Source organism: Macaca thibetana, chromosome 13 (genome assembly GCF_024542745.1).
Source record: "Macaca thibetana thibetana isolate TM-01 chromosome 13, ASM2454274v1, whole genome shotgun sequence".
Classification (NCBI taxonomy): Eukaryota; Metazoa; Chordata; class Mammalia; order Primates; family Cercopithecidae; genus Macaca; species Macaca thibetana.
This window is the reverse complement of record NC_065590.1, coordinates 61,718,682-61,744,236: the sequence shown is the minus strand read 5'-3', so window position 1 is coordinate 61,744,236 and position 25,555 is coordinate 61,718,682. Positions and strand designations below refer to the sequence as shown.

The 25,555-nt window shown below is 37.0% G+C and overlaps 1 protein-coding gene across 1 annotated transcript in view; it reads right to left on the bottom strand.

The window, feature by feature from the left end:
* Positions 1 to 641: 641 nt before the first annotated feature.
* SRBD1 (S1 RNA binding domain 1) overlaps positions 642 to 25,555 on the bottom strand; it is a 221,763-nt gene continuing 196,849 nt past the window's right edge. Inside the window, exons 19-21 of the mRNA XM_050754732.1 lie at positions 25,054 to 25,233; positions 5,185 to 5,369; positions 642 to 1,873 (exon numbers count right to left, since the gene is read on the bottom strand). Of these exons, the coding sequence (XP_050610689.1) occupies positions 1,584 to 1,873; positions 5,185 to 5,369; positions 25,054 to 25,233 (655 nt within the window). The 3' untranslated portion in view covers positions 642 to 1,583. The remainder of the gene's footprint in view (positions 1,874 to 5,184; positions 5,370 to 25,053; positions 25,234 to 25,555) is intronic.

The window sequence follows — 25,555 nt, the reverse complement described above, 5'->3', positions numbered from 1 at the left end:
CAACTTTTAAGGAACCTACTGCATTGTAGAACTATCATGAAATATAGTCACAGTCACTACTTAGTGACTACTATAGTTGATCATATGATTTATCATCCAAAATGGGGCACTCTGAGAATAAAGAGAGGCAATATTAAAAATTATGCCATGACAATGGGTGTTTCCTAAGCAAATGAACAAGACTGGTCGTCTTTAGTAACCATCCCCTACTTATGCATGGAGAAAACCAAACACTCATTCAGTCATACAAATGTCTTCATCAGGTAAATCAACAGCAGCAGCAGTAGTCAGAATGAACAGGATACCAGTCCACTGTGGGCTTTATTTTGACCCTGAATGGTCATGCTAATCCTTACAATCTCCAATGAATAAAAACAGAGTAAGAGTCACTTCCTTCATATACTTGTTTTTCTTGTCCCTTCACACCTGATCTACATTTGATCTTTAAAATGGCCATTTCTATCCCCACTTGAAGTTTAATTCTGATTTAAGAAAGGACACACTCTTCTATGCTAAGTCAAAGAAAACCATTCTTCAAATTTCCAAAGGCTTCCCTCTTCTCCAAGGGTTACATAAACCATATCTTCTTTCATCAAGACTGACTTCTAAGTCATTCACTGAATCAACATAGCAAAAACAAGTCACTAGCCACAAACCTTTATTGTTGGGGTCAATATGTATATCCTTTTGAGAAATGTTTCGAACCATTCATTTGATGGTTACAAACACATCAAAATCTGTTTTGGTTTGCATGACAAAGGAAAAGAGATTATTGCAAAATGATGAATGAAGTCCAAAAGGCCTGATTAAAAAAAGAATCTATAAAATGGAAGGATTAAACACTGCCCAGCCCTACTGTGTCAACAAAGACTATACAAGTCAAATCAAGAAGACAATCCCATACCAGTCCAGCAAGGCAGATGTTGGCAAGTAGAAGTTAAGCAATCTGTTATACAAAATGCAAAAGGAGTTAAAGGTAAATTACAAAAAAATAAAAACCCAAAATTTTAGCCAGAAAACTATTACTACATAAAGCCATATAAGAATGCGTATTTTTGGCCGGGCGCGGTGGCTCAAGCCTGTAATCCCAGCACTTTGGGAGGCCGAGACGGGCGGATCACGAGGTCAGGAGATCGAGACCATCCTGGCTAACAAGGTGAAACCCCATCTCAACTAAAAAATACAAAAAATAACTAGCCGGGCGAGGTGGCGGGCGCCGGTAGTCCCAGCTACTCGGGAGGCTGAGGCAGGAGAATGGCGTAAACCCGGGAGGCGGAGCTTGCAGTGAGCTGAGATCCGGCCACTGCATCCCAGCCTGGGCAACAGAGCGAGACTCCCTCTCAAAAAAAAAAAAAAAAAAAAAGAATGCGTATTTTAGTTGTTTCCTTTAAGGGGAAAGGAAATCAAACTGTTGGTTTTCTATTAATTCAGAAGAAAAAATAAAGGAAAGTGTTTGGAAAATATTTCTGATATTAAGTGAATTATTTCTCATTTGCTACCTAAAGTTTACAAGCAACTGACTTATTCTTGTCAATCTGTAGAAATGAGAAAATAAAATCAGTGTTTGGCCTTCAGTTGGACACTCATAACACCCGAATGAGGTCCAGAGTAATCCTAGATCGGGGGATGTCAATGTTGAGTACTTGGACTTCCACCCTTTCTCCAGGGCCCAGTCCAAGGCTCCTTCTCTTCTTTGTTTTTGAAAGTTTTGCTTCTGTCACATTTCGTATAGGAATCAGCCCAGATTTCCCTACTCCTATATCCACAAAAATTCCAAAGAGAGTGGCATTCTCCACTTTGCCTGTAAGAACTGTCCCAACCTGCAGATCTTCCAGGCATACTATGCTTCTCTTGAAATCAGGTTTATCAAAATCTGTAAGGAAAGAGAAAAAAAGTAAGTGGAAAAGGCATTGTACTTCCTAAATACAACTTTGTGAATAAGCACTTAATACATATTGATTATGTGCCCAGACCAATATTAAAGATTAAGGGGGGACATACAAGGAGCTGAAGACCGAGGCTTGCCTTCAGAGAACATGCATATCGGTTGGAGATAGCATTCATGCAGTAGAAACAATTCAAGAAAATTTACTTTCTTCTACAATGCTACACACTAGCATTATACGTGAGGATTGAGAAGAGAGTCTTATTTTCCTCTCTGTGAAGAGGTGGTGAGAATATATTTGCTTAATAAATATACAAAGCTAAACTATAAACACTGAGAAAGTAAGATGTTTGGAAAACAAGAGACTGGAAACTTTTTTTGTTTTTCTCCCAGTGCCTGGATTATTAAATTGTTTAAAGGTGGTAGAAAGTACATCAACTTTTGGTCAAATGTGGATGAAATTCAAATGTTCTTTCTTCCTCACTTCTTCCCACAAATTTGGAACTCAGAAAATCCATTCCCACCCATTTCAAATATATTTATCCAATCAACATTTATGGATTCTTGATTATCTATGACTCAGAATCCCAGACCAGGTAGTACCTAATATTCTTTCTCTTTCAATTAAATTCATCAAACATTTATTAACTCTATTATCTCCTGGCCAGGCACTCTGCTGGGTGCTACAGAAACAATGATGAAGATACAGATTTCTGTTTCCAAGTTCTTTATAGCCCTTTTTTCTTGCTTACCCCAGCATACATTTCTTTGTTCATTATTGTCCAAAAGATAGGCATAAAGTATGCCAAGGAATCATTATGGTTCTAGTTAAAAACAATGGTTTTTATGAGGGAGACAGTTAGAACTAACAGTTTAAACGGGGCTGTGGATTATCTGTGGATTCCATTTATCCATGCTCCTCTTGAAGGCCCCCTTTCCTAGGATTACTGAGTGTTGACTCTAATAACAACACATTCTATGCTTGGATCTCCTTTTACTAAGGCCTCATTTTCCCCTCCACCCATTCCATTTCCTTTTCCTCCGCAGCTGTTGGCTTTATCCTGATGACTTGTTAAAGCTATCCTTTACAGTTGTATTAACAACTGGCTACCCCTTTCTTCCCTTCCCCCAGTCCAACCATACTGATACCAAGATGTTTTAAAAATTAAGCTTTTTCCTATAAAACAAGATAAAAATCTTCTTTAAACTCCAAATTTCACCGTTGCCATGAAAAAGAGTAGGCTAAAATTGGGATTGATTCTGTGGAATTTGACCTGATGCTAAAGCAGTGAATTCCAAAAGCAAGAAACCTACTGTAATGTAATATTACACTAGGCTAAGGCTGTGTCACAGCAAAGTGGAACTAAGTCACTGATCGGGGCAGAGAGGCAGGATGGTCTCCGAGACCCCATAGGCATTGTTTTTATGCTTGGAAATTCTTTGTCTCTCTATTTTCTTGCAGAGGTCCAGCTGCTGCGGATTCCCTAAGGGTTCCTGATCAGCTGCTTAGTTTAATCTTGCATGGAAAATCAGAGTCAGGAACTACTTAACATATTCCTGAAGACAGTCTGGGACACTGAGAAATCAGAAAACCCTCCGTTTACCACGCAAACTTTTAACACTTTCATAGCCAAGCATTTTCAGCCCCTGTGTCTGGACAGCTTCTGATGAACCCAATTAGGGAAATTAACTAGTCACCATAGTGTTAATACACATGAAATTAATTACACCATTGATAAAACAAAAGACAGAATTATTATGAGGAAAGAATGAGGCATTAAGAAATACTTTTGAGAAAATGGAGGAAAGAGATGTAACATAAAACATCATCCATGGAAATGACCAAAATGCCCCCACAAAAGTATGATTTCTATGCCTTCCTCACCTTGGGGATGTGTTTAGTAGTAAGATGAAAGTTCTCAGACATTTTGAAAATTGTGACTTACATTAGAGCAAATGTCAGTTCCAAAGTTTGCTTAAAGAGACCTATTTAAAACTTCACTTGCCACACTGATAAACACTGCAGTAACTGGAAAGCTCAGCCCAGAGCCCAGATGCATCTGTCTTTCTGTTCAACAACTTGGTAGTTTAATTGGACCATATAATTTGAGTGCTGATCTTTGCTCCGAGTCTACAATGCAACTGGGATAATGGAACAATCGACACTAAGACAGAAAAATGAAGATGGATGTGAAAAATCCAGTACAGGATACCTGCAGTTACAGCATTTTTTGCCAACCCGCTAATGCAAAGGATGTAGCCATACCACCTCCAAATCCAGTATTTTTGAGAACCATTGCTCCACCCAGCACTCCAGCTAAAAACCAGCCAAGAAATTCCCATAAAAGGATACCGGGCCTCCAAATGGAGATGGATTTGTCTGCTGAAACATCCACATTGGGTGGAGGACCACTAGGAGGCTTCTACTCTCACATTTTTGGCATAGTTCTTACTGGGTGTTATTTTATTTTTCTTTAACTTAAAAAAGAAAAGAAAAGAAAACCCTACAGAAGGAGGAATAGCACAATGAACTTGCTGGATATATTTCAAAATTCCTTTAAACCCTTTCAAAGAAGTATGTCTAACCATCTCAACACAGCCTAAACCAGAATAAAAAGACAACGGTCTAAACATGGTATCATCAAAACTGGTTATAAGACCAATAAGCAGATTCATTTAAATCTCAGGGGTTCCTATTCAAACTTCCTCGGGAAGTAGGTCATTTGATACTGTAATTCTTTTTTACTGGGTCACTGCTCTCAACAACTATGGTTGTTATACATCCCTCACCATCTACCTGTGCTGAAAGCTGAGAGCACTTTTAATTAGAAGGAAAATCAACAGATAGATATTATCTTATTTGTTCAGTGTGTTCATTGACACGGAATCCAAGAACTTGGAAAGCTATAATTAAGGAAGAAGATTCACCTTTTAGCTTGTGAAGGGACTGCTTTATCTTGCACTTCTGGCTCCCAGGAGATAAAAACAGCTTACAAAAGGACCATAAAAAAATGTGTGCCTCCATGCATACAGCGGTACACACATGATGCATTTAGTTTAGTAAATGGGAAATACACAGTGAACAAAGAGTCCAGGGAGACCACCTGGCTTCTAGCTTTGGCTCTGGATATTAACTATAATGACTCTGAAGGAAGATCACTATGCTTTAATTTTCTCATGTATAAAATGGGAGAATAATATCCATTCTGCTTACGGCATAGGATTGCTGTGAGAATCAAAGGAGATAATGGGAGCTCTGCATATGCAAGGTGCTATATAATTTAAGTTCAATTGTTTACCTGTTCGAAAGTCAAAGCTTTCAGGCTGGCTGAGACCATCTATGATGACCTGTAAAGTGTGTACTGTTGTTTGCAATCTTTCTGCAATTTTCTCCATTCCTTCCTTTTCAAGGAATGAATTTATTTTTTGTTGCATTTCAGGCTTTCCAATCTCATACAGTGTCCCTCCAATGGATGACAAAAATCTGCAGTGGAAAAAATAAAAAGCCCAACACTTAACAATATTACTTCTTTTGCAGTCTCCTTATACAGATCACCCTAAAATGCATTCATCTTAGACCCATAGGTCAATCCATCAGTCTTTATTGAGAATCTATTCTGTGTCCTATGCTGTAAACTGTCTTGAAAAAGAAAAGGCCAAGGGAGAAAGTGGATTAAAGTGCTATTTATCAAATGAAGCACCTGCTCAGAGTCAGCACCAAAAACCTTTTTTTTTTTTTTTTCCTAGATGGAGTCTTGCACTGTCACCTAAACTGGAGTGCAGGGATGCGATCTCAGCTCACTGCAAGGTCCGCCTCCCAGGTTCACGCCATTCTCCTGCCTCAGCCTCCTGAGTAGCTGGGACTACAGGTGCCCACCACCACGCCCAGCTAATTTTTTGTATTTTTAGTAGAGATGGGGTTTCACCGTGTTGGCCAGGGTGGTCTCAATCTCCTGACCTCATGATCTGCCCGCCTTGGACTCCCAAAGTGCTGGGATTACAGGTGTAAGCCACTGCGTCCAGCCAAAAATATTTTACAGTATAATTAGTTCATTATAAGTTTAGTGTCACATATGTTTTTAAAATGAGGCTTTCTATATTTATCTCTTCCCTACAATTTCAGTTAGGAAAACATTTTAATTTAAATTAGCTAATAGGCAAACAATGAAATGATACCAAACTCTAACAAAATATGCATTAAATATTGCCAGTTTTTGAAAAATGAATTACTCTATTCATGTGTCATATCACTGCTTTTTACTTCTGTATACCCTTAATGGCAGCATTACCTGTGCGGCATACCATCAGCTGCCTTTTATAATTTTCTTTTGCTATGTTTACCATTACCTTTGATTGCAAAGCTACTTCTCAATTGCTTTCCTTTATAATTCAGTAAGAAGAAAAAATAATTAAAGGGTTAAGATGCATTTCCCTTTAATTTCGTGTGAATACTGGGCTGTAGCTTACTTTCTTGACATTCCCTGGCTGGGTATTTTTCTACACCATTAAGTTCCATTTCCTATGATTAATGGCACTTTAAAAATGTCAACACAGTAATCAGGCAGATAGTGATACTAATGCCCACAAATCCTTTCCTCTAGGGATACCTCTGGAATACAAAAAGAGAAAAAGGGAATTGTTGCAGGTTTGTCTATAATCAGAATTGGGATATATCCCATTTGGCAGGTTGCTGCACTATCAAAAAAAGAATGCTTGTGATTTTAAGTCTTTTTTGCATTGTTGTGTTCAACCAGAAAGGTCTCTTCACAGTGATACTCTGATAGTAATGATCTGGCATCTAGTGGAGAAAGTTCTCCCATCTCTCATTTAAGTAGGGTATCTCTTTGGATTCAAATGTGCAACACTCCGACATTATTACAGCCATACATATAGCCAAAAATAGACACACTTTATGGCATCCGACTAATTCTCTTGAGAATATATTTTGGTTAATGGTTTAATAAAAGATCAAAACGTTGGTGTTTGGTCTCCCTCTTTGAAAATGAGCTTTCATCCACACTGGTGGCCAGTGAGATAACACCGCAAGTCTGTGTGTCCGTGGCTTCCCCAGCACGGTGGAAAGGCAGCCGGTATCTCTTGGTGCTGATGGACGAACAGTAGCATACAAGGGTCCTGGTGACTGGGAACAGCTGCTGGAACTCTGACTGATGGGACAGATGACACATGACAACCTCTGCCCAAAGCAAACTTCCTTATACAACTTTCTAAATAATGCGTGCCCTGCTCTGAGCAGGCTTCCCTGGTATTCACCTTCTTGGCTTTATTGGTCTGCAACTGGCTACTTAGCGGAGAATCTTTCAAATCATCAAGATTTTGGCTTCTAACCATCTGTTAAAAATGACAAAAAGTATATTCACGCACTGTTAAGTCTAGAACCTTGAATAGCATTTTATAATAAAAGTAACTAAATGGCAGAAACTTCCCAAAGCACTGTATGAGTCTATCTTAAGGTTGCCTGCACGTGTGTGTGTGTGTGTGTGTGTGTGTGTGTGACAGAGACAGAGGGAGACAGGAACTAACTGCTACCAAAGTCACTTCCAAATAAAGAATTCTGCCAAAGCGGTTGCAGATGTAACAAGAACATTGGTCTGTTGAATCTGGGTGCATATTTCATATATCATTTTCATTCTCACACACATAAGCCTGAGGGCATTGGTAACTGAAATCAATAAAAAAGCACCAACTTGTGCTCGTAGCTAACGCTTCCTATTGATCAACCCTATTTTTAAACGACTACAAAGTCAAGTGCTCCTTTATTTTGAAAACTTTCTTAAAGTTAACAAGGTCACGCACACACACACAAAGAGCCAACGAGAGAGAGAGAGGAACTATAAAACGAACTGGGAATAGCATTTAGACTGACCTCTACCTTAATTAATTTTAAATATAGTCAACTGTATATGATAGAAGCAATGTTTTATGCTTAGTAGCCACTCAATAAACATGCTCCTTAAATATCCTAAGAAAAATTTATTCTACGTATTCTAAATTTCACTTCAGAATTAAGTGTGATAAGTAATATCCAATACAAAGTTTCACTTTAGAATTGAGTGTGGCAAGTAATACTCAATACAAAGTACTTTCTAGCTCAGAAGTACCAAATAAAAACACACTGCTTTATGAAGCTTGGCATATAGAAGTGAACATGTAGTGATAAATATCTGTCAGACATTATTCTAAATAGATTTTTCTCATTTAATCATGACAATGATTCTAAAAGGTAAGTATTACATCATACAGAAAAAAAAATGAGGTTCAGGGAGTTTAACTTGCCCAAGGCCATGAAGTTATTCTAACTGGAGTTTTATGCCACATACAATATATACGTCTGTGTATAACAAGATATGTAAGATTTAAAGTGCTATATTTGGTTAAGATAGAAAATAATACTTTTGGTAATATTTTATAATTTACTGGCAGACTACTTTTAACATTAAAAACACTGAGTAAACCTGCAAAGAAATTATATACATGCTTTTAAACAGAATTCTCTCAAAAGTCAATGAATTATTAAAGTTATATTCTCATTTTCTCCACTGTTTTTGGAAGGCTTTTTCAGGTTGGTAAGGACTGCTGTTTTTATTTAATACGTAATTTCATCCATCTTAGTTAAAGTAAGAAAGTAGCATAAATGCAACAAATAAGCACATCATGTTCTTTAAGCACACATCTGCACAAAGTTAAAATACAGATCTTGCAGCAGCGTAAATGCTTATTTTTCAAACAGAATGCTATATAACCTAAAATGGCTAATATTTTCAACAGAAACTTCTTATAAGTACAGGGCTTTTCCCCTCAAAGAATAAGAAAAGTCTTGTAAGGCTTTTCCAAAGAATAAAAAATTCTCAAGATTCATGACTTCAGACATGGCCATTCAGTTTTATGTAATCATTTCCAGCATGGAGATTTAGGAGCTGAGGACTTGGTTCATTACATTAAAGCAACATGATACCCCACAGAGCATAGAAGAACCATGGTGATGCAACACAATCACTTTAAAAACAACTTAATATTAGCATGTGCTTTGTGGGCAAAACACATATGATTTACAACTCAACCAAGAACCATGCTATAACAGCAAAGTACATCTAGTAGTTTACTCATTCTCAACACTTTCAAGAGACTTTCCTACTTGCTTATTTTTACAAAACCATTAGCTTTACTCAGTTTTAATGTAGTAACGCAACAAGCAAAAAATTAAATGCAAGAACACATTTTAGAAATGAATAGGTACAGGTAGAGAGAACAGGTCCTAATTTGTAATACAGGTTAAATATTCAATAATTTAAAAAGAAAGCTTATACTCTAAGAAAATCTGGCCTTCTAAAAAACTATGTAAACTGTGGGGCATAAAGTTTAGTAGTAATTTGTTACTCTAAAAATCTGTTACTGTTTCTATATTTTCTCTATATATAACATATATGTGTTACTCTACGTATACATTTCTTTAACATTTATTACTCTCTATTTTCAAATTTACTGCTCTTAATATTAAAAATGGAATATAAATTTAAGTGTGGCAAATGAGGAAAACCTGCTGCTCCTTTATGCTCTCTACAGAGGAGCTGAATTGACACTGCTGAGTATATCACACTACCTATTTAGCTTAGCTTACAGAAGGAGCGCTGGCTCCATCACAGCTGCTGTTCTAGCAGTCAAATCAAAGGGACAGCAATGTGAATTACATTTTAATCATCATCGAGGAATCTTTTCAAACTTTTTTTAAAGACAGGGTCTTGCTCTTTCACCCAGGGGCTGTAGCAGTGGTGCAATCACAGCTCACTGCAGCCTTGGCCTTCCAGACTCAAGCGATCCTCCTCCCTTGGCCTCCCAAGTAGCTGGAACCACAAGCCCAGCTAATTTTTAGTTTTTAAAAATGTTTTGTAGAGGTGAGGTCTCAATATGTTGCCCAGGCTGGTTTCAAACTTCTGGGCTCAAGAGATCCACCCACCTGGGGCTCCCAAAGTGCTGGGATAACAGGTGTAAGCCACTGTACCTGGCATTTTCAAATGTCTAACCTCCTTGTTAAACCAAGATACTGAAATAGGCCAGAATCCTTAAAAATCTATGCTGGTGCAAAATATACAAGTAATTATAAATTCAAGTATCATTCATTTATAGAGGCCCACAGAACTACCTATTGTACTACAGAAGCTAACAGATATCTACTGAAAATAATATTTAAATGGCATTTCTAAGCATAATAATCAACCACCAAAAGGGCAAATAATTATCCAGTAGAACTTAAGCTGAGACTGGTCTTTTTTTTTTTTTTTTTTAACAGTAAATTAACATACTAAGATAAACATTTTAAAAATGTAACCCTTTCAGAAAGAGTCATCAAGTTGTCCTGAAAGCTCTTCCAGACTCTGATGAGAGAATATAGTTTTAAAATGCATGCAGCTATCTGGGCAGGGATGGGGGCATTTTAAATGTTATTGCTTGGTACCATTTGGAGCACCTCCTGCATATATGAGTAGCAGAAAAAAAAAAAGAAATGAAAAGAGAAAGATTTCCTGTCACAGATGAAGGAATGTAGTTTGCCTTCCAAAGGACTCCGTTTATAAGCATCAGACTGTTACCTGCTTCTAACTTCTGAAGAATTTACTAAACATTTCCTGCTTTTTCAAAGATCTGTTATACAAGTACAGAAACTGGATACTCATTGCATGTTGCATTCATTGTATGTAGGAGAACACATCCTTAGAAAGCTGTTTTATTTCAAAATTTCTATTACTTAGCAATTTAGCATTACTGAACTAGAGTAAAAAAATTTTTTAAAGTGCCATTTAAAAACTCCTGAGATAGAAATCTTCTAAAAGATTTAGGATGATCATCTTTTCAGAAATAGTTGAACAGTGCTCATATAGTTACCTCAAAAGTATCTAAGATCAGTGAAATAATAACCAACGCCATACATAACCACAGTGATTATGTAGCTTTTCCTATTTCAGAACCACTCACTTTATACTGTGTAATTATCATATAATTTAAACAAATGTAGATATACATCTAAATAAGTATAAGTTGATAAAAACAGGAAAGGTGTCATGTACTGAAATGTTGCTATTATTGCTCCAAAGACATCTAAACTGTTGTAGGATTTGTCTTAGAAATAAATTTACAAGTGACACTAAAAAACCAGTCTTCTCACATTTTGAAAAATAACAAACCATTACCCTCCCAAAAGAGAACCAGGAAAAAAAAAAAATCAACAACCCAGTATTATGCAGCCTGATCACCCTCTTTCCTGTGAGTCTGGTTGTTTTCACACACCCTGCCATTCCCCTGCCCAAATGACAAAGATTTGCTAAAATCAAGGCTCTTCAAAGGAATGTGACAAAATGCTGAAACCAACTAAAAATAATTTAGAAAACCATACTCAGCTTTATTCAATAAACATTTATTTACTGTGGAGGAAGGCTCTATGAAAGATAACAGAGCCTTTGCTTTGAATGAGCTTACAATCTAATTTCAAGTAATGACAGTATAAAATAGTCTTCTGCTTATATCTGCTGTTTTAGAGGCAGGACTTTCTGTGCAGATAAACAGATACTTTGAAAGTGCCCAGTACAGATTCATTTATTTCTCTCAAATATTTATTGTGAATGTAGATTTGCTGATAAGAAAACAAAATCTCAGAGAGATTAAGAGACTTGCCCACACCTGACACCATAAGGTAGTGGCAGTGAAGGAAAAAGTTATAACAGATTACATCTTCACTAGCATGCCTACCCTTTTACTTTGGAAGATTTTCACGCAGACAGAAGATTTAGATCTCTGATAAACCTTGGCACCCAGGACCGCTGCCTGGGAGCAATTTCTTACTATTTTTTAAACCAAATTCAAAAGGAAAAAGCTTTGGCTCTTTTTGAATTTCTGAATAAGAGTTGGACAAAATTAAGTTAGTGGTTTCAAAGGCTACAGACTCTCTACAGCTCAAAAACACTGTGTTTAGAATTAATATAATTTAATTTACTGCCTGTAAAGTCATAATGTGGATTAGTGCCTGTGAATGTTTGAAAGAAGAGGGCAAATTTAAAAAGCAGTATTTAAAAACATACAGGCTCACGGTGGAAAAGCTGAAATTAAACAGACCTTGTACCACTAGGGAATAAAGCCTATGTATCAGAGGTAGAGGACTCTTCCTTAGGAAATAGCTTTTTTACTATAAATGCCATCCTGTCAAGGAATCCTCCTATCAAAAAATTTGAAAACGCTTAACATCTGCCATTTCAATAAATCCCTAGTTGTCCTCTGAATGGGCAAAAACATTGTTATTCCATTTAAAGAGTATAAACTGAGGTCAAAGAAACTCGCTTATGGTGACACTGAGAATCAGAAGACAGGCTAAGATTAAAATCCCTAGCTAGGCTGGGGGCAGGAAGGGCAGGAGGGAGATAATGGGAAACTAAATCAATAACCTACTGAGTTTCAGGCTCCAGACTGAGTGGTCTAAACTTGATGAAAAGAAAAAAAGGAGGACAGACAAATACTTTGAAGATGGAAGAGGCTGAAGCAAGCACAACTTTATGACTGGCCGGCAACTCCCTCACACTCCTCCTTCACTGGGTACTAATAGGTTGCTCCATAAACATAGGAGAGAAATCAGCATTTTCTCCAGTCTCAAAACCCAATATTAATATTCATTAACAATGTTAAATGCCTAAAATTACATCCAGATAACAGGATAAAACAACTTTTTTCCTTGGGGACCAACCATTGTAACTCTCCTCCATTCCCTCCACCTACCTCCATTTCTTTTACTGCTTAGCTTAGCCCCTCCTCAATCACAACAAAAATAACAGCAATAATCATCATATCAACACTAGCTTATTCTGTCTAGGTGCTAAGTATTCTACATATGTTAATTAATATAGCCCCATGAGATATGGTACTATTATTATGCACATTTAACAAACAAGAAAACTGAGGTATAGAGAGGTTAAATAACATTTCCAGTTCAAACAGCCATGATTTGAATCCAGGCAGTCTGACATTTCACTGCCTCCAGACTGAGCTAGCGGAAAATGTAAAGTCTCAGGTTCTTGATCTTCCTAGTTTCCTCTACCAGCTTTGCCAGAAACCTCATGTGTGCTGTGTTTTGGAACAGTGTGTAAGACATTGGATATGACAATCAATCCATAGCCTGATCATCTAATTCTCAAGTGGGTGAAGCTTTTTCATCATTTTTCTCATTTGGAAGGGCACTTTTGAAAATATGATTGTTAGTTCCTGGGAACTACAATAAGATGTTTAGGTTTTAACTACTAACAACACCACCACCACACAAAGCTGGGCTCAGTGGCATACACATGTAGTCCCAGCCACTAGGGAGGATGAGGAGTAGGATCATTAAGCCCAGGAGTTTGAGTACAGCCTGGGCAACATAGAGAGACCGCTGTATCTTTAAAAACAAAATTCACTTTTAGTAATCTGTCCACTTAACATTTTCATATTTTAGGTTTGGCCTCTCTTTTATGATGCTATGTCTTTTTATAAGGCAATCTAATATTGTCTAGGCATAGCTCTATTAGAAATTAATGTAGGATAACTAATTGATACACATCTTATGTTATCATTTATTAAAAGCCAGGAATGAGTCTTTCTGCTTTGCTGCCAATTCTTATAAGGCAAGTCCAAGTCCAGAAAATTTTGGGCTCTTTCAAATTTGCAAATAATCTCTTAGGTCTGTTTACCTAATCATCATTTATTGTACAGCATTGGCAGTTGGATTTCTTTTCAGGCAAGCTTCCCACAAAGGAACATGTTTTTATCATTGCAGGAGTTAGCTGGCATGCCAATGCAGAACGAAGCTGTGGTGAATTTTAGATGTGGGGAGGTGTGTTAGACATATTCAGTAGGCTAATGACTCACCCGTCAGAAAAATTGCAAATTACAAGTCATGGGCCTTCTGGTGGCTCATAGTCAAAACTCTGAATATCAAATCTGTGAAAAGTCAACTGTTGCTGTTTTTTAAATAAAAACAATGTAAACTTTTTGCATTACGATCACTTATTAGTTAGAAGACTTCTTTGCTGGGCAGTAAGCCCAGGTTGGCGAGAAGGTAATGAAGTCTCTGAAGGCAATTCTCAAGGAACAGTTCAGAGATGCTAAATTCTTGAACAGGAATGGGAAAGAGACAGAGACTGTGATATGCCCACTCATTAAGGGTCTTTAGTAGTGGAAAATCTTCACTATCTGGCTTGACTTATTTTAGCTCCATGGCAGGGAGCTAGGCAGAACATTTAAAGGACCTCCCTCAATCTCAACTACTTTTTAGCTCAGGGCACCAGTTAGGATCCTTTATATTCATTTATCTCATGACGGAATCCTTGTGTATCTATTGGGTTAATCTACTTTTGGTTCTAAAAACCTGACATGAGGTTTTAGTAAATTAAAGAAAAACACTGCTTGGCTTTTGTACAGAAGTTTCTTCCCTCCCCAAATAAATATTTCGCTAGGTTATATGATTATTCCTGTCCCAGACCTGAATTTTACATTCATGGCTGTCTACTCTCTGATACTTTTCAACATTGATTGTAAGGGTCACAAATAAGCACATCAGCAGAAACAAAGGAAATCCTATAGCACAAATATCACGTACAAGTACTGATACAAATCATTCCTTGATATACATTTACCTGGTCCATTCCAATGCAACTGCATGTGATATTCCTTCTACACAGGCTGTTAACCACTTACAGAAACTAGTATTAGAATTCCTCCCTAATGGGAAAAATTGAAATAACAAATACTAGCTAATGCTTTATCAAAATGAGTGCCAAGTGACAGTCTTGACATTAAATTTCCTGATATTTTTCAAGTTAAATCAAGAGCACAACCACTTTCAAGCTTAACTATCTGGAGTGAATCAAATTCTTAATGCAGCAGATTCTCTGGGAGAGTGCCAGGTCTCACTGTGACACATACAAATCAGCATCATCTGCAGCACCAAGCACTACTCCTGGCACCTTATTCAAGAAAAAGAGGAAATCAGATACCTGCCTTAGCTCTCTGGATCAACCCAAATGGTATGACAAAAACAGAGGGGGTAGTAGTGGGGGAAGTAACCCCTAAATAGGCTGTTTCTGGGTCTCATTCTACTAATATAGCAGCAATTTTACTTATGGTTTATGGCACACAACACAACTCACTCAAACACACAGACATGAGAGTTTCTGGATGACGACAGAAAATGGTAAGAAATCCTCTTTCATCGTCTCTAGTCTTGTAGTCTGCAAAATCTAGGAGGGCCTTGGCCCTTCACAATGCTCTGCGAAGGCAAACGGGATTCAGTTCGGGGAGGTCATGAAATTTTTTCAATCCACAAGAGATTCTGGAAGAAGTACTTACACAACATGTAGGACAAGCAATGTTAGGAAAGGATGATCTATGTGTTCTACCAACAGTTTTGTTTATACAACTGCATTGACCACAGCCAGTTTAGATTATAGGAAAAAAAAATACATGAATTAAAGTAAAGCTAAACATTTCATTTTGTTCTACTGAAGTTATCAGTTCCTGAGTCGTTCCCTTCCTCAGTGTTCTTTTATGTAGTCATCTTTCATTATTAATTTCTATCATTTATTTTCTCATTAAACAAACATTGCCATATCAGTATTTGTCAGGTGCTAGGGATAGAGAGGTAAAACAGGCTCTTATGATCCATGCCCTATTGGAGCTTATAGCCTATAATTATAAACTAACCTGAAATTTAATTGTCACTAGCCTAGCAAATCTGATGCCAAATTTTCAGATGCATTATTTATTTTGCAGAGACAAGGACAATTGAAGGAGCTCATGGCTTTACTATGATATTCTACTATGTTATACTCCTTTTTGACCATCTGAGCATATTATGAGTAAGTGGGGTATGGTGGAGTAACCAAGGGGTACATCAAAAGCAGCTTTTTAATTAAAAAAATTAACATTATTTTTCTTGCTTTTATGCAAGATGTGTTTCAAGATTCCTGATCTCTAAGATCAGTTCAGTGTTCCCCATATTCTTTGTATTCTTATTTTAATATTTACTCTGAATTTTGTTGATGATTTTATGCATCATTTAGAACGTGAGGAGCACTGTGGCAGGGGCTGAAGAATATAAAAATGAATAGAGGTGATTTATACCCTCAAAGAGCCTCCCAAAGTAGGAAGGATATAACTTATACTCACAGATACCATAATAGGGGTAAGAAATTAGTAAATGCCCTTAGTGAAGCATAAAGGTTGTTCAAGAAGGATCTCATTTTCAGCTAAGGATATCTTGTCAAACCAAAGATGATTTCAAGGCTCTGAACTGAGAAACTGAAAGGATGAACTGAAATAATCTGAGATGAAAAAGATTGTAGTTGAAGATTTTGGGGAGAGATGGGTTCAGATTTAGGCATGTTAGGTTTGAGATCTTAAGTAGGCAGATACAGTTTGGAAGAGTGGTTTGGGCTAAGAATATAAATTTTGGAGTCATGTGCTTATGGTAGTCCTTAGAGCCATGAGACCAGATGAGATCACTATGGGAATGATCACTGTTTAGTTCTTTAACTTTTCCCTTTTCCACTCCCCTCCAATACAGTGAGTTTCCACTTCATCCTCCACAGTGTCTCTAGCATTCATATTATTTTTGCCATTTGTAACCAGTTACTAATTTTCATATCCTTCATCCAATCTTTCAGTAAATCCTATTGACTCTACTTTTAAAGTATATCCAGAATCTGAACACTTCTCACCATATCTTCTGCTGTATCATCTGGGTCTCAGTCATCATCTTTCTCTTGGATTACAGCAATTAGTTTAACTGGTCTCCCTGCTTCTACCACTGCCCCTTACGGTGGACTTAAAACAGCAGACAAGGGGATCCTTTTAACATGTAAATCAGATCATATCACTCTTTCAGAACTATAGTCAAGCCCCTATAATAGCCTCCCAATGCCCTTTTGACTCAATCTCCTATTTTTCTCTCCCTTGCTCACTCTGCTCTGGCCACACTGGCTGCCTTGTTATTCTTTGAACATGTCATGCCTGCTCCCACATTTGAACCTTCAAATGTGGCTCCTCTTCCTGGAACTCTCTCAAGATATCTGCACAGCTCTTTCCTCCATCAAGACTTTTCTCAAATGTCACCAAGTCAATGAGGCCTATGATGACTACCCTACTTAAATTTTCAAACCCTTACCCACAATCCTGGCAATCCCTATCCCATTACTCTGCTCTTTCCCTGTTTCCCACAACATTTTATCACACTGTATAATTTATTTATTATGCTGGTTGTATACTGTGTCTCTTTGAGAGCAGGGACCTTTGAATGTGTTCCAAGATTGCATAACAGTACTTGGAATATAGCAATCACTCAAAAGACTTTTTTAAATGAATGATTCTGTCAGTTCTAGCCTAAGTTAATGGAAAGACATTCATGCCATTAACCATTCACTACTGAGCCTTTTTGTCTTGTCTTGTCTTTGTGTGGGGCTAGTGAGGAAGATGGAGATGGAAGATAAGAGAAGATGGAGTTGTAAAAGGAGGGACAAAGGGGGGTGGTACAAGTTTCAATTTTAGATACATAGAGTTTCCATTGCTAAGATACTCATGAGAAAATCTCTCACAGACAAATGGAAAGGTTGGGCTAGAGTTTAGAAAGGCCTGGACTAGGGATGTTACGACACAGGATTTGAATTATATAGTCTAAGACATACAGATGGTCATGTGTATGGGTAGAATCATCCAAGGGAGCAAGTAGAACAAGTAGAAAAGAAGATGAAGATCAAAAGCTTGAAGAATATATACATCTACAGGGCCACAGGAGAAAGAAAAACCACAGACAGTATAAAAGTCATGGTAGAAGGTCGGTAAGTTGATAGTGTCAAATGTGGCAGAATGGGTAAAAGAGTTAAGAATGGAAAGGAGGTGACTGATGATTAGTTGAGAGAATAATTTCGGAAGAGGGGTAAGGATAGAAGCCAATCTGTAAGGGACTGGGAGAAAGCACGCAGAAAGAATTAGAGGCAGATAGTTCTGAGAGGGTCAGCAATGAAAAGAAGGAGCAATGAGTTAGAAGGTCTGAGGGAAAGTAAGATAAAAGGTGGCCACAGCTTCCAGCTTTTCATGAATGAGGAATAGGCAGACCCCAGCAATAATACATCTCTGGCCAAAAATGATGAGAAGAAGTGAAGACATTAAAGATACAAGAGACAGTCATAAAGCTTTATAAAGCTATTATAAAAAATCTTATACATTTGGCTGCCACCCCCCCACCCCTAACATTTAGAGGTGAGGCAATTAAGACACAGAGATCAATACAATGGGCAAGGTCAGGAGTCCTCAGCAACAACCTGGAAGAAGTCAGGGTGGGGAAGGAAAGAGAATCAAGATATGGAGGAGCAGTGTAGGGTTACAAGACCCTGAAACAAGTAAAAGGAATTTAGAATAGAATGGCTTCAAAGAACTATTGAGGGAAAATCTATCTGTAGCAACAGTGTAGAGCAATACTCTAAATCCCATGTTTCCCTTATATCTTCTATAATATGGGTTCTCTTGCCATATTTAATTGACATTCTACCTCCATTCTCCTGCTGAAAACCTTGCTCTGGCTCCAGGATGAACACGCTACTCCTGTTCTGTACCATACTCCTCTCCTAAAATAAGAATATAGCAAACACATGCCTCATATAAAAAACATGATGGAAGGGAATTATTTTTAATGGAATATTTTCAGGAAACAGCATATCTGCAGCAGAACAGCATAAAATTCTACATATTCTAGAGAAGAATCCATTTCCAACATATCCCTTAATAAAATAAATCAGCAAAGTTTCATTTATTGGAGGGGGTAATGTTTTCTTGAGAGAAAAGGCAGTGTCCAATTTCAGCCATGTGATGATCGAGAATAACACTCAAAGACAGCATATTCCAGATACTTTTTTTTTTTTTCCTTAAGAAGCACATTTAACACAAGCCCTGTTATTTTTCTGTACAGAATAACACATAGAATCTTTCGGGTACAATACCTTTAACTGGAAAGACCATTATGATTTCATTAAAATCTGGCTGCAAGCTAGCTTTTTCATTGTAGCCTAGTTAAGAGCTCAAGCTTTAAAGTGACACAGATCTAGTTCAAATCTTGGTTCTACTAGCTAAGTTAGCTTAGACAATTTACTTACCCTATCTGAGACTGTATACTTGAAGAAGTGGGAATAATAATAGTACCATAGTACCAACCTCATAGGGTTGCTGTGTAAGGTTTAAACATGATGATGCTTCTAACATGCTTGGTAATGAGGAAGTAGTCATTGAAAGTTGTTTGTACTGGACCATTAACTATTCCAAAGCTGGCCTGAGCTATATTTTTCTGTCTCCAATCTTTTAAGTGCCTCTTTCTACAGAATGAAATCCTTAAAAACCTAGCCTAAATGTAACCTTCTGCATAAAACTTTACAAGATTCCCCTATCTGGAAATGAGTTCTTTTTCCTGGGAGCAACCTTTATGCTTCACAAAGGGTACTTTCTAATTGTTCAGCACTACTGTGATATCTGTGAATGTAAGTTTTATCCTCCCCAAGGAGTTATTAGGCTCCTTGAGAGTATAGTCACCTCTATTCATTTTTATATACTTCAGCCCCTACCACAGTGCTCTGTACATTCTAAGTGATGAATAAAGTCATCACCAACAGAATTCAGAGTAATTATTAAAATAAAGAACACAAAGAATATGGGGAACACTGAACTGATGATCTTAGAGATGTGGGCTCTTAAGACACAACTTGCATAAAAACCAAAAAAAGTTTTACTTCATAACAATTAAACATTCATATTTCAAAAACGTAACATTATAAGCAGATACAAAAGGTGAACAAGTAGAAAAACAACGCCAGTCCATAAAACAAAGGGCTTTAATATACAAAGAACTCATACATAAATAAGGCTTTTTAAAAATTATATAAATAATAAACATAAACAAAAAAGTTGACTTTCTTTAAACCACTAACTCAGGCTATAAAATATCATAATCTCAATTTTCCTAAAAACACATATGAGACAGACGACCATAAACACGAAAGGAAAGACTACCATAAACACGAAAGGTAATCATGTTACATTTTGATGTATTTGTGTGGGTGATATTATGGAAGGGTGACATTAAAGGCATTTAATTTCCAATAGTTTTCTGATACAACTAAAACATGAAATGTACTGCAACAAAAATTCTTTTAATAGAACTGAAATCAAACCAATGATGACCTAACCACATCTTAAATGGGCTTTTTTTCTTCCCTGGGAAGACACTTGTGTGAGAATATACAGAGAGTATGAACGACCTATGATGGGTGATGTTTAAACTAAGCGTACTTGATAGCCAGAAATTGCTATCGCAGTTCCAAACTGGATGATGGGGATGGCAAGATAAATTGCTAATTTCATCTCTAGGTTTCACACTTGATCTTAGCCAAAAGGCTGAGAAGCGATAATCTCTAGGTTTTAAAGGTCAGGGGTTGGACTGCAACAGAAGAAATTTCCCATTAACTAGTTCACAAATACCTTCCTTCTGAGAGACAAGCACAGACAGAAGGGTGAAGTCACTAGCAGGGCATTTATATTTCACATGCAGAAACTGGACCATATAAAAGTTGGCCAAAAAAAGTCCTGTTTAACAGGAGAAATTCAAGATTTTTCAGGTTTGAACACTGCTGATGGCATTATAAATCAGTGTGTTACTTGGTGATGTATTTCAAGAGCCACAGAAACTTTCAAGCCCTTTAATAGAGTAATTCTACTTCTAGGAATGCATCATAATGAACCACTATTAGCGCTGCTATAGCTAAAATAAGTTACAGTTCAATCACTTGATGAAACATTAAGCTTTTAATGAGAGGGATATATAGAAACAAAAAACAGTGCTTACAATAGAAAGCAAACTGACAAAAATTGAGAAACTTCTAAACCATATTATAATCAGATTACGGAAACAAACAAAAACATACATTATAAAAGATACTGGCTGGATACAGTGGCTCACGCCTGTAATCCCAGCACTTTGGGAGGCCGAGTAGGAGGACTGCCTAAGCGCAGGAGTTCAAGACTAGCCTGGGCAACATGGTGAAGCCCCGTTTCTACTAAAAATACAAAAATTAGCTGGGCATGGTGGCACAGCACATGCCTGTAGTCCCAGCTATTTGGGGCTGAGGTGGGAGGATTGCTTGAGCTCAGGAGGTTGAGGCTGCAATGAGCCAAGATCACACCACTGCACTCTTGCCTGTGTGACAAAGTGAGACCCTGTCCACATTCCCTCCGATCCCCACCCGCCCCTAAAAAAGATAGTGATTTGCACAGAACAAAATAATGTAGTCCCCATGTACCGCTCAGAATTACTGCAAGAAGTCTATGAAACCCTGTGCACATATGCACCTTCTCATCAAACACTAAAAAGACAATTACTATGGAACCACAATTTTTTTACATTAAAAAAAATCAGAACCATGTCCCAAAGTTGAGAACAAGACAAGGATATCTGCTCTCACCATTCCTATTCAACACTGTACTGAAGGTCCCGGCCATTGCAATAGGCAAAAAGAAAAAAAGAAAAAAGAATAAAGTAAAGAAAAATAAGAGGCATGAAGATTAAAATGGAGGAAGTAAGGTTTAATATAGTTACTGATGACATAACTGCTTATATAGGAGAACTTAAGGAATCTACAAATACCTAGTAGAACTAGTAAGTGAATTTAACAAGTCTGCAGGATATAAGATTATACAAAATTCATATTTTTATATACTAGCAACAAACAAGTAGCAAATTTTAAAAACTCCATTTACAATAGTGTTGAAAAACATATAATACATTTAATAAAACACATGCAAAACCTGTACACTGAAAACTAAAAGACACTGCTTAGAGAAATAAGACCTAAATAAATGCTAAGATATAATAAGTTCATGGACCAAAAGATTTGATAAATATTATTAAGACAGCAATAAGACATTTCTTTTGGTCTCTAAAAAAAAGAGGTAAACCACAAACTGGGAAAAAATATTCATGAATCATATATTTGACAAAGTACATTTTTATATATGCAGGATATATTAAAAACCCCTAAAACTCAATAATAAAAGGGCAAACAATTCAATTAGAAAATGGCCAAATAATATGAACAAATATTTCACAAAGAAGATATACAAATGACTAGTAAGCACATTAGAAAGTGTTCAATGTTGCCAGGGAAATGCAAATTAAAACCACGTAGATCTTTCTACACACATTAGAATGGCTAACAACTACCTAACATCATATGACAAAAATGCAAGGCAACCAGAATTCTCATGGTGAAAGTGTAAAACGTGAAATGGTACAACCAGAGGGATTCTAAGAAAACTAAACTTTCATCAGACTTCATGACTTATCAATTCCTCTCCTAGGTATTTTTCTAAGATAAATGAAAACAAAGGTCAAAGGCAACAAAAAAACTGTGCAAGAATATTCACAGCAGTTTTACTCAGAATGGCCAAAGACTGGAAATAAGCAAGGTTCATGTGATATTGGGAAATACATATCTGGCTTTCCTCCCATTTCCCTGCAAAAAGCTCCTAAAACCTTTGGAATCTCCAGAGTGATAGATAAGAGTGTATTTTGTATGACATGACTGGTAGCTGGGGTCCCCTAGATAGCTTCACAATAGGGGACGGTCACCAGAAAAACCAAACAAGTGAGTAGAGGGGTTGTCACTTTCAGCTCCAGACCCTCAACCTCCAGGGAGGGGAGAAGGGATGAAAGTTGAGTTGATCACTAACAGTCAATGATTCAATCGTGCCTATGTAATGAAACCTACTAAAAACCCAAAAGCCTGGGTTCCAATGAGCTTCTAGATAGCTCAACACCTGGAGGTTCCTAGAGGGTAGTATGCCTACGCAGAAGTTCCACATCCTTCCTCCCATATGCCTTTCCTCTCTACCTTTCCCTATACATCTTCTCCATCTGGCTGTTCATCTGTATCCTTTGTAATATCCTTTATAATAAATGGATGAACATTAAGTAGATGTTTCCCTGAGTTCTGTAAACTGGCAAATCAATTGAACTCCAGGGTCGTAGGAATCCTGAAGTTATAGGTCACAAACCAGGCGCCTGAAGTCGGGAGTAATCTTATAGTACTGAACCCTCAAGCTGTGGGATCTGACACTATCTCCAGGTAGACAGTGTCAGAAATTAACTGAATTAGAGGACACCCAGGTGATGTCTGCTGGATAATCTGCTGCAGAATTGACTGGTTGGAGGGGAGAAATCCCTACATATTTTGGTGACCAGAGGCCACAGAAGTGTTCTACGTTGTACCGAATGTAGAGAGTATAAAAAAACAGTTTGGTATTTCCTGTACCTCTTAGATTAATAGGAAAATAGATTAACAGGAAAATAGATAAGCTGTGGTATATTCACACAATGGAATATAACTAAGCAATAAAAAATAAGCTACTGATACTTGTTACAACACAGATAAATCGCTAAATATGATGCTGAAAGAAGCCTTACACAGATGAGTACAACTGTATGGTAGACGGAGAAAACTAATCCTTGGTAGAAAAAAATCAAGTAGTTACCTCTGGGAGGCTGCGGCAGTAACTGATTGGAAAAGGTATAATGGAAGGTTTTCAAATAGAAATGTTCCTGATCTCAACAGCAGTTTGGTTACACAGATGTAGGTATTTGTCAAAATTCAGCTAATACAAACTTAAAATTTAATTGTATGTAAATGTGACCTCAAAAGAAAAAAATTGTAAAGAATTATCAAATTGTAGTTAATTATTTGAATGTTGACGTATTTAGTGCAAAGTGTACCAATGTCTGCAACCTTCTTCGGAATGCATCAAAAACATAAGATGGGCCAGGTACAGTGGCGCATGCCTGTAATCCCAGCTCTTTGGGAGGCCAAGGTGGGCGGATCACTCCAGTCCAGGAGTTCAAAACCAGCCTGGACAACATAGCGAAACTCCGTCTCTACTAAAAATATAAAAAATTAGCCAGACCGTGGTGCTGTACACCTGTAACTCCAGCTACTCAGGAGGCTGAGGCGCAAGAATCACTTGAACCCAGGAGGCAGAGGATGCTGTGAGCCAAGATCACACCACTGCACTGGATGACAGAAAGACCTTGTCTCAAAAACAAAACAGAACAGAACAAAACAAAAAAGATGGATGGACAAGTAGATGGATATGTAGAAAAACAAATATAGTAAAATGTTAATGATAAAATCTAGGTGTGGCTATATAGGAATTCACTGTAAAATTTTTGTTTCCAATTTTTCTGTATGGTTAAATTTTTTCATCATAAAACTTTTGGGGGAAATCACGAACCAGCTGGATGTTGACAGAATATTATTTTTTACTTCTTTTTTCTAAGTTTTCTATAATATACTATAGTCTTTTAAAATATTTTTAAAAGAAAGCAAATTAATGACATAATGACATTTACTAAAATAATCAAATACAAGTGATTTTAAAACAAAAATCTCATTTTAGATTCAATAAAAGTCAAAATATTCACTATATTTCTTATACTGTCATATAATTCAGTAAGAATCTTTTAAAAATGTCATTATGTAGCAAGTCACTGTTTTTGAACTAATTAAAAAAATTTAAAACTAATTAAATATGCTATTAAAAAGTTTTTTCTTTTTATGCCTTAAACTTCCCTTATACTCAAAAGCTTCCCCCATGTCATTCTGTTAATGTATACTCACTAAAAGTACATCATTTCTTAGATTTTAATAACCAATAACCAATAAAAATATTACTTAAGAAAGCTGAGTTGGCTGTATACTTTCAAAAGGGTTTTATCTTTAGAAAAGCACAAGTTTTATGCCAGGTTCTAGTCAGTTGTGTCTTGTTAATTTCCAAAACAAACAGAGGGGAGTGCCATGCAATTTCCATTACACACACTTCACCATTAGTATCAGGGTTTATTAGCTTGACAATGCTCCAGGAGTAATGGCTTCATTCCTCACTGAAATAAAATAATGTGCCACATAACTCAGCAATGCAGAACTTCTGAAAAATGTTGTCACATTAAACATGGTCATATTTTTCAGTTTCCATTATGCCAAAACAAAGGCCATTTGCTGTAAAGAACTCACTCTGGATATGGAGAATTTCCACATGGGCCTTAGACTTACCTCATTGCTATGTCATATGATTCTGGATGAATACAAGTTTGGTCCAAAGGATTTGGCTTCAGTAAAACATTCACTGCAGTTTTGCTCTTCTTTTTGCCCTGCTTCTCATTTGTGACCTCAATGTCTGCTGAAGATGTAACAGCAACTCCTCGAATTTGGCCTGAAGATTCAGTTTGCTGACTATGTAAAACCAGAAAAAACCACATTTATAAAAAGGGGAAGGTTGGGCAGAAAAGTCTTCAAATTAAAATGTGCTTATTTCTCTGTCATACAAATATGCAAAAACAGCAACCAGATTCTGACCTTTCACTTCATAGAAACTACCACTTATTTGTTTAAATCACTGGGAAAAGGGCTTTCTGTTACTTAAAGCCAAAAACATTCTTAACTGATTGTCTGTATAACTGGCATTCTAGGAGAGAAAAGAGGAAAATGTAGGGAAACAAAATAATATTTCTCAGAGCTAAGAAAAACAAGCTCTCAAAAGAATCTATTGAGTGTA